The 10,552-nt window shown below is 41.5% G+C and overlaps 1 protein-coding gene across 1 annotated transcript; it reads left to right on the top strand.

Moving 5' to 3' along the window:
* Positions 1-7,817: 7,817 nt before the first annotated feature.
* On the top strand, positions 7,818-10,274 carry PCDHB1 (protocadherin beta 1). The gene has a single exon (XM_003404808.3). The coding sequence runs from the start codon at positions 7,818-7,820 to the stop codon at positions 10,272-10,274; it is 2,457 nt and encodes an 818-aa protein (XP_003404856.2).
* The last annotated feature ends 278 nt before the right edge of the window (positions 10,275-10,552 follow it).

The raw sequence follows: 10,552 nt of genomic DNA on the forward strand, positions 1-10,552 counted from the left end.
ACAGGAAAACAACAAAAATAAATATGGTGCTGGGGGAGCCATCCTTTGGTGACAGGGTGGAACTGGGGTGGCAATGAGCTGATGTCTCTCTTACCAGGTGGTGTGGTATGGCCTGTCAGGAAGATGGGGAGGCAGCACAGGGCCTGGTGCTCTACTTCCTGTTGGGAGCTCCATGAAGTTGTTTTCCAGTACTCCCTGTTCACCAGTTGTGGTGGCTAAGGTCCAAGATAGTGAACACATGCCTCATTAGCTGGTAGGGGACCTCCACTCCATAGCTCTCCTTGTTCTATGTTCTCTGTCAGTTTCTTATTCCATTCGTTGCTTGACTGAATTCTTTATCCCTTTGTTTGACACTTAGGGTACCAGGACTGATGTTTGTATCTGTTACTTAGTTTTTTCGGTCTTTGCTGTACAGGGAAAACATGATGTTTCTGTCTATAGTGCCACATTGGCCCTGCCTTCTCCAAAAAGGCTATTTCAATAGAGAGAGCCCTGTGACCATAGAATCTGCAAACATATCAAAATCCAACAGGATAAAAAGCTCTTTTTTATACGGTGGGGTAAGCAGACTTAGTAGGAACTTTGTATAGTCTCAACCAGTACCCAAAAGATTGGCGATTTGAACCTATCTAGAGGTGCCTCAGAAGATGGGCCTGCCCCTATGGGGCAGTTCTACTCTGCACACATGGGGTTGCCATGAGTCAGAATCAACTGAAATGGAGATGGCATAACCAGGACTCTTTAACAGAAAACTTTTATTTCTTGTGGTTGGTGATTTTCAGAATGAATCACTAAGTGGGGGATGTTTTACATTTTAGGACTTGATTAAGCATAGGGGTAAGCTAAACTTCAGAGGCCTATTGGGAGGAGAGAATCTTGACCAAAATCTGATCAAGCCAAGTCAATAGGTAAGTAATAGGCAACTATGAGCATTCTTGTAACCCTTCTGAAGGTTTGAAATGTTTCAAAATGACATTTTTTTTAAGTTTATAAGTTAGTGCTTAGATATTAGTTTGGAAAACGATTTTGTTCTCCCAAAGCTTCATGATATCCCACTAGCTGTGTATGTCCTCTGTTCTCAACATTTAGGTTTTAAGTATAACATAAGAGATTGTAGGTTTACTCTGTGGGCCTCTAGTTCTACCTTTACAGGAAAGAATAAAGTCTTTATTCTTAAAAAATATATCACCACACTTAAAAGTCCCAAAGTTTTGGAGGAAACAGAAAAGATTTTAGAATTTAACCCCATCAAACTGATATTAATACATAACCTGGGGGCTAACCAACCAGATTAAGATTCAGAAAAATATAATTGAAGAGTAGTATTTCTTTTTTATTGCTGTTGTTGTACTTTAGATGAAGGTTAACAGAACAAACTAGTTTCTTATTAAACAGTCAGTACACATACTGTTTTATTACATTGGTTAACAACCCCACGACATGTCAACACGTAGTCCTTGCTCCTGGGCTGTTGTGCCCCTTCAATCTTGGTTTGTTTTATGGGTCTGTTTAATCTTTAGCTGAGGGGTGAGCCTCAGGAGTGACTTCATTACTGAGCTAAAAGGGTGTCCAGGGGCCATACCCTCAGGGTGTCTCCAGTTCTCTGTCAGGCCAGTAAGTCTGGTCTTTCTTTGCGAGTTAGAATTTTGTCCTAAATTTTTCTCCAGCTCTGACTGGGACCCTCTACTGTGATCCCTGTCAGAGCAGTGGTGTTAGTTGGGCACCATCTAGCTGTACTGGACTCAGTCTGGTGGACGTCATGGTAGATGTGATCTATTAGTCCTTTGAACTAATCTTTCCTTTCTATGTTTAGCTTTCCAGGAGCAGTATTTCTTGTGCTTTAACTTGCAAGAATATATGTTTTCTTGTAATTTATGTAATGTTTGTAATTGAATGAATTATTTACAAACTGATTGTAAACCCTGGTGGCATAGTGGTTAAGTGCTATGGCTGCTAACCAAAAGGCTGGCAGTTTGAATCCACCAGGTGCCCCTTGGAAATTCTATGGGGCAGTTCTACTCTGTCCTATAGGTCACTATGAATCGGAATCCACCTGATGGCAATGGATTTGCGTTTTTTTTTTTTTTTGGTATTAAGCTTTTTAAGCTGCCAAAAGCTTCTTCATAATGTGTAAATCATTAGGAGAAATACATCCTTTAAAAAAAATTCCAGATAGCCTTTTTGATGATACTACAAAATGATAACATTATCAATGATAACATTCCAAAAAAAGCAGGTCCTATATTCTGTTTCCCTACCCAAATTAATCAAGGCTCTTCCTTGTAGACTGGAAGTCCTTGAGCAGCACAAACAGTTAAGCACTCGACTACTAGCTAGAAGACTGGCAGTTTGAACCCACCCAGAAGCACCTCGGAAGACAGGACTGGCACTATGGAGCAGTTCTACTCTGCACACACGGGGTCACCATGCATCAGAATTAACTTGACAGCAACTAACAATAGCAACATTCCTTGTAGACATATAGTGTGTAAGGATAAATATATCTTTTATTTATACAGAGGCACTCAGGACTCATATTCAGAATACATAAAGAACTACCACAAATCAATAGGAAGAAGACAAATAATGCAATGTAAAAAACGGACAACAGAACAAAAATTTCCTCCCAAAAGGGATATACAAATGACTAAAAATACATAAAGTGGTATCCTAACTCACCAATACTTAATAATCAGAGAAATGAAAGTGAAAACCACAATGAGCTATTGACACAGAATCACCAGAAAGGCTAAAATTAAAAAGACTAGTAATAATAAATGTTAGGAGTCCCTGGGTGGAACAACAGTAAGAGCTTGGCTACTAACCCAATGGATGGTGGTTCAAATCTGCCCAGAGGCACCTCAGAAGATCCAAAAGATCACAGCCATTAAGCACAGTTTTACCCTAAAACACATGGGATTGCCACGAGTCTGAAACAACTCAATGGCATCTGGTTTGGTTTTTTTGTTTTGTTTTGTTCACTACTAAGTGTTAGAAAGGATAAGAAAAACTGGAAGTCACGTGCTGATGACAATGTAAAGTGGTACAACCTCTTAGGAAGCACTTTGGCAATATCAGGTAAAACTGAAAAGAAACATACCCTATGACATCAATGCTACTTCTAAGTATCTATCCCCCCAAAATGTGTACACATGTGTACCAAATGACATGCATAACAATATGCTGCTATGAACAGTAGAACAATAGGATCGGTAAATGAATTTTGGTACATTCATACTGAGAAAGACAAAAGCAATCACTGACAGCTAGGAGTTGGCCTAGTACTCATTGATAGGCCATGATGTTCTCCTCTTGAACAAAAACAATTCCATAGAACACCAAAATCAGACAAGGACACTCTGTGACTGTGTTGGAGCAAGAGAAAAACAAGACCATTTCATAATCATGTCTGAGCACAGATAACAGAGAACATTGTCCAACTCATAGAAATGACCAAATATTTCTCTATCCTACCTAATATGAATAACTGCTGCTTATTTCCCAGTTACAGCTTTAGTGTCACCCCATCCCTCTCATCTTCTACATAAGAATTAAGATATAGCAGTAATAGAATTAACTCTACTTCCTGACAGCAACCAATCCAGAACAAAATCCTGCTTCCTTGAACCTTCCCCCTATCACCTAACACAAGCCCAAATCCTATAAGTTCTTTCTAACACCCTCTTACTGAGATGCCCCATGGTTCCCTGTAGTATGCAATGAAACATTCAACCTAATTTTGTTTAACTACAGGTCTGTCCCTCATGGTATTTGGCTGAAGGGCGTTGTTGATACATTGGAATTCTATGCCGCAATGGAAATGAATTAACTACGGCACAAGAGAAAACACCAGGTGATCTTCTCCTGTAAAGATTATAGCCTAGAAAACCCTACAGGGAAGTTCTACTCTGTCATATAGGGTCATTTTGAGTTGGAATTGACTTGATGCACACAACAACAAACACAATAACATGAATGAATCTCACATTGATCTAAATAATGAGGGCAAGAAACTAGAAACAAAAGATTACCTACTGTACACTTCGTGGATAATTTTAAAAAGAGACAAAACCAAACTGTTTAGGGATGCACACTTAAGCCAGGTGTTAAGGTACCTAACGGAGATTTGGGGATTTGTTAACCCCTTCATGTCAGGATGTCATTAATGTTATATACACTTTCTATTTTCATTTATTTTTGTCACCCTTGGAAAATGTGGTTTAGACTTCTCTTAAGTGGCAGCATCTAGAATATACTGTGCTGGATACAATTGAGAAATCTCGAAATGCTTTTGATGATGAGAATGAGATAGGGGTTAGAAGATAAGTTTTAGTTCTTATACTGCTACGAAGCTGCTATATGACCTGGACAAGTAACTTCATCCTTTCAGGTCTTTGTTTCATCTGTTAAAAAATGAGGGGGGACCGAACCTCATCTTTTTGAGGTCTTCATCATTTTTAAACATTCTATGATTCTGTGATTGAAAAGGAAACTCTTGACAAGTATCTGTTATATTTCTATCAGACCGTTTTCCGGATGTAATTTATGCTAACACCTACATAAATGGGGGAGGGAGAGAAGCAATATAGAAATAGGGTTTTTGTATGTTACTAAAGTTAAGCTGGTATCAAGTTAGGTTGTTATAAACTTAAGATGTTAAATACAACCCATGTGGTGATCACAGAGGAAATATTTTAAAAATACACAAAAGGAAAAAAGGGAACAAAAATAGTTCACTACAAAAACTCAACTAAATACAAACCATGGCAGTATTGGAGGAAATGAGGGACAAAGAAGGAATAAGACACTAAAACAAATAACAAAATGGCAGAAATAAGCCCTTCCTTACTAGTAATTACCTTAAATGTAAATGGATTAAACTCTCTCTAATCAAAAGGCAGAGAGTGGCAGGATGGATCAATTAAAAAAAAAGTATGATCCATCTATATGCTGTTTATAAAACACACATTTTAGGCTCAAAGACACAAAGTAAAAGGATTAAAAAAAAATTCCATGCAAATAGTAACCAAAAGGGAGCTGGGGTGGCTATACTGATGCATAGACTTTAAGTCAAAATCTGTTATAAGAGAAAAAGGAGGACATTACATAATGATAAAAGGGTCACTTTATCAAGAAGATATAACAATGACAAATATGCATGCACCTGAAATCAGAGCCCCAAAACATAATGCATACACTGACAGAGTTGAAGGGGCGATATATAGTTCTACAATAATAATTGAATACACCACTTTCAACAACAGACAGAACAAAATACTCCCTAGCTCCTTCTATGAAGCCAGCATTATTCTGGTACCAAAACCAGACAAAGACACCACAACAAAAGAAAATTACAGTCCAATATCACTTATGAATATAGATACCAAAATTCTCAACAAAATACTAGCAAACAGAATCCAAAAGCATATTAAAAGAATTCTATATCATGATCAGGTGAGATTTAGTCCAGGAATGCAAGGTTGTTTCAACATTAGAAAATCAGTCATTGTAATCATTCTAATACACCACATTAATAGAACAAAGAAAAAGATCCACACGGTCGTCTCAATTGATGCAGAAAAGGCATTTGATAAAATCCAGCACCCTTTCTTGATAAAAATTCTCAACAAGATAGGAATAAAAGGGAAGTTTCTCACATGATTAAGGGCATTTATGAAAAACCAACAGCCAAGATTACACAGAGGAATGTTGAGAGCTTTCCCCATGAAAATGGGGCTAAGACAAGGATGCCCACTCACACCATTCCTACTGAATGTTGTGCTGGAAGTGCTAGCAGAGCAATAAGGCAAGAAAAAGAAATAAAGGATATCCAAATTGGAAAGGAAGAGGTCAAGCTATCTCCAAAAAAAGATGACATGATTCCATCTTGATAAAATGGTGCAGCCACTTTGGAAGACAGCCTGGCAATTTCTTACAGAGCTAAACATAGGTTTGCCATTCAATCCAGCAATCACATTCCTAGGTATTTACCCAAGTGAGATGAAAACGTATGTCCACACAAAAACCTGCACACAAATGTTTATATCGGCTTTATTCACAATTGTCAAAAATTGGAAGCAACCAATATGCCCTTAATAGGTGAATGGATAAACTGTGTTACATCCATACAATGAAGTATTATTCATCGATAAAAAGAAATCAGCTATCAAGCTATGAAAAGGCCTGGAGGAACCTTAAATGTATACTGCTAAATAAGCCAATATGAAAAAGCCGCATACTGCATGATCCAATTATATGACATTCTGGAAAAAGCAAACTATAGAGACAATGAAGAGATCAGTGGTTGCCAAGAGGTCAGGGGGAATGGGGAGGGATGAATAGGTGCAGCACAGGGCTTTTTTAGGGCAGTGAAACTATGCTATAATGGTGGCGGACGCATGACATTAAGCACATCAAAACCCGTAGGACTGTGCAAAACAAAGAATGAGCTCTAATGTAAACTATGGACTTCAGTTAACAATAATTATCAATATTGGTTCATCAGTTGTAAAAAGTGTACCACAAGAATGCAAGATGTTAATAATAGGGAAACAATGTGCACAGGGAATACATGGGAACTCTTGGTACTTTCTGCACAATTTTTCTGTAAAGCTAAAATTGCTCTTTAAAAAGTCTATTTTTTTTTAATTTTAGTTTATCCAGTCCTTACCACGAACCTTCCTAAGATCTTTGATATTTGAAGTAGATTTGGGAAGACAGATGTGTCCATTCATACTTCTAGGTAAATTAAACTCCAATTCCTCTCTCAAGTTATACCATCAGAAACTTATTTACCTACACTTCCTACAGAAATGCCTTCACAAAATTACATTTTGATGATATATCTTTGGCTTTTCGCCAAAAGTTGATACACGCAGTGGCCATACGAAGAACATCTTTCCATCTTTCGTGAAAATATGAAGACATTCTCCATTATGCAAATTTAATAATAAAAATTCCGGGAGAAAATGTATCTCTCCAGATAAATTCATATGTGTGCTAAAAAAGTCTATTTAAAAAAATAATACTGATGTTTATCTCATAGGGTTATTGCAAGGGTTAAATGAGGTAATGCAAGTAAATCAGTTAACATAGTACCTAGAAACCATACCCAGTAAATATTACTGCCATCATAAGTGACAAGACAGCTGCCTCCTAAGCGTTTGAGCGTTCTGGGACAGAGAAAGAATCTGTGCAAATCAAGAGGCCAATTGGACAAGTCTCCTATCAGTGTACCTACTGTATCCCAAATTCCTGAAGGATAACGCCTACTTGTTCCCCTATCATTTTCCTACTGACCGCCTGCCTCACGCTCTCCTCCCCCTACCCCATATCTTTAGCTCGGACCCCAGAAGACACTGCAGGATCTTTTTGCCTCTCCCTTGCTCCCTGGGCAGACTGTGGAGAGTGCAGATGTAGCTTTCTCGTCGCTACTATCCCATTGCTAAAGCGGTCCCAGCCGGCTCGCAGCTACGATGACTTCAGCTTGAGCAAGTGTCCTCATTGGTCTCTCAATTCCCAAGGACTTTTTTTCTGAGAAGATGAGCCTGTCGTTGCTCTGGCAACAAACTTTCAACCTCTGCCTCACTCTCTGGAATGAGAACATACCTATTAATACACTGGATAGACTGGGGAGTTGAGTTGCTCAATGCAAATTTGCTTTCAAGTGCAAAACAGTTTAGGGCGCTAGGCTGAGCCGCTGGTGGCGCTGCGGCTAGGCTACCAAAGCCTAGAGCCCTGGCTGCGCAAGACCGGCGGAAAAGTGAAAACATATCCGCAAACAGCTTTGGCGGGGGAGAGCGCGCTTGTGGGACCGGATGGCGGCTGCGCGCAGAAAACTCTTGCAAATCAGGCAAGTGGGGTCTCTTCTCCTTTTTCTGTGTGTATCTGTGGGGGATGCGGCCACCATCCGCTATTCCGTGGCGGAGGAGATGGAGAGTGGCTCGTTTGTGGCCAATGTGGCTAAGGACTTGGGGCTGGAGGTCGGAAAGCTGGCCGCGCGCGGGGCGCGGCTCGTTTCCGAGGGCAACAAACTGCATTTCCGGCTCCACCGCAAAACAGGGGATCTGTTCGTGAAAGAGAAACTGGATCGGGAGTCACTTTGTGGCAAAGCCGACCCGTGCGTTCTGCACTTTGAAATAGTTCTGGTGGAGCCGCTGCAGTCCTTTCGTGCCGAGGTCAGGGTATTTGATATCAATGACAATGCCCCAATTTTTCTAAACAAGGAGCCACTTTTAAAGATCCCAGAGAGTACCCCCCTGGGCTCACGTTTTCCTTTGCAGAGCGCCCAGGATCTGGACGTGGGCCTCAATGGTCTCCAAAACTACTCTCTGAGCGCCAACGCGTACTTCCACCTGCACACCCGCTTCCGCAGCCACGGGCCCAAATATGCCGAGCTGGTGCTGGATAAACCTCTGGACAGAGAGGAACAGCCCGAAGTCAACTTGACAATTACCGCAGTGGACGGCGGGTCCCCGCCCAAGTCTGGCACCGCCCACATCCGCGTGGTAGTTCTGGACGTCAATGATCACGTTCCCCAGTTTTCCCGACTAGTGTACCGCGCTCAGGTACTGGAAAATAGCGCCAATGGTTCTTTGGTGGCCACGGTGACAGCCACAGACTTAGACCAGGGCACCAACAAGGAGATAACTTACTCTTTAGCTCAAAACCCAGAAGCAATTCTCCAGACATTTCAGATTGATTCTCAGACTGGAGAGATTCGACTCCGAGGACCCCTAGATTTTGAATTAATTGAAACATACGACATTGACATTCAGGCTACTGACGGAGGAGGTCTCTCTGCCCACAGCAAAGTCCTGGTGGAAGTGCTGGATGTGAACGACAACCCCCCTGAAGTGCTGGTCTCCTCCGTGTCCAGCCCTCTCCCTGAAGACTCTCCACTACAGACCGTAGTGGCCCTTTTCACTGTACGAGACCGAGACGTTCGAGTGGGAGGTAGAATCACCTGCTTTCTCAGAGGAGATCCCCCATTTGCAGTGAAACCTACATTCCGGAATTCTTACTCTCTGGTCACTGACAAAAGCTTGGACCGGGAGGAGGTTGCAGGTTATAACATCACCCTTGTTGCCATGGATACTGGACCACCCAATCTGTCCACTGAGACTGTGATAGAGGTGCTAATATCTGACATTAATGACAATCCGCCAATATTTCAGGAAGATTTCTACATCTTGACTGTTCGGGAAAACAACAGCCCTGCAGTTTTTATTGGCAAAGTACATGCTGAGGATCTAGATTTGGGTGAGAATGCCCAAGTAACATATTCTCTGCTGCCTCCAAAAAGTGGTGATCTATCAGTCTTCGCTTACATCTCCATAAATTCAGACAATGGGAAGTTGTATGCCCTGAGAACCATGGATTATGAGGCCATTCAAGATTTTCAGTTTGTAGTGAGAGCAATTGATGGGGGCTTCCTGTCGCTGAGCAGCCAAGTTACTGTCAGAGTGGTTGTCCTGGATGATAATGACAACCGTCCAATGATTTTGTATCCACTGCAGAATGGCACCTTGCCATGCAATGACTTGGTACCCAGGTCTGCAGAAGCAGGCTACCTGGTGACCAAGGTGGTGGCTGTGGATGGTGACTCAGGTCAGAATTCTTGGCTTTCATACCATCTATTCAAGGCCACTGACCTTGGGTTATTCTCTGTTCAACAACAAAATGGGGAAATCCGTACGTTACGTCAGATATCTGAGAGAGACCCCATGATGCAGAAACTGATCATTCTTGTTCAAGATCATGGTCAACCGTCTCTCTCCACCACTGCCTCTCTCAACATCCTGCTGGTAGATGGCTTTTCAGAGCCCTACCTGCAGTTGCAGGATCCATCCAAGCATCCTAGAAACGTGAATCCATCCACCAAATATCTGGTCATTTCTCTGGCTGTGCTTTCATTTGTCTTTCTCTTCTCTGTCACGGTGATCTTCATTATTCACATCTACCAGAAGATTAAATACAAAGAAAAGTTTACAGTTCAAGAACATTTCTATGATGACTGTAATTTCCCTAACAACCTGGTACAAGTAAGAGGCAATGGATCCTTATCCCAGCCTTGTTCATATGAAATGTGCTCAGCCACTGGCACTGGCAACAGTGAGTTCCGGTTTCTTAAGCGCTTTATGCCCAACTTCCCCTTCCCACAGGGCACTGGAGAGGTAAAAACAGAGGCTGATGCCAGTTTTCCTCCAGATTCTGATAGGAACAGCTCTCGGGGATTAGAGGGCCGTGCCCGGGTATCTGATGACTGTATGTAGCCCATACTAACAGCCAAAAGTGAGAGGAACCCAATTTTACACTTGATAGGCAAAGGTTTCTCACTCCATAGAAACAAAAATGGTAGTGGATTGGAACTTTAGTGGAGAGAGAGGGGTGTCTAGTTTGGTGAAAATAGAAGACCTAGAGTGAGGCATGGCCTAGGTAGTGCAAGGTTATCCTAATTCCCAGCATATATATCTTGTTTAAAGAAATGCTGCCATCAGTAAGTGCCTACGTGGCAGAAGTGGGAGCTTTTGCTTTCCCATCTTCTGTGTGC

The sequence above is a fragment of the Loxodonta africana genome, chromosome 2 (assembly GCF_030014295.1).
Source record: "Loxodonta africana isolate mLoxAfr1 chromosome 2, mLoxAfr1.hap2, whole genome shotgun sequence".
NCBI classification, from domain to species: Eukaryota; Metazoa; Chordata; class Mammalia; order Proboscidea; family Elephantidae; genus Loxodonta; species Loxodonta africana.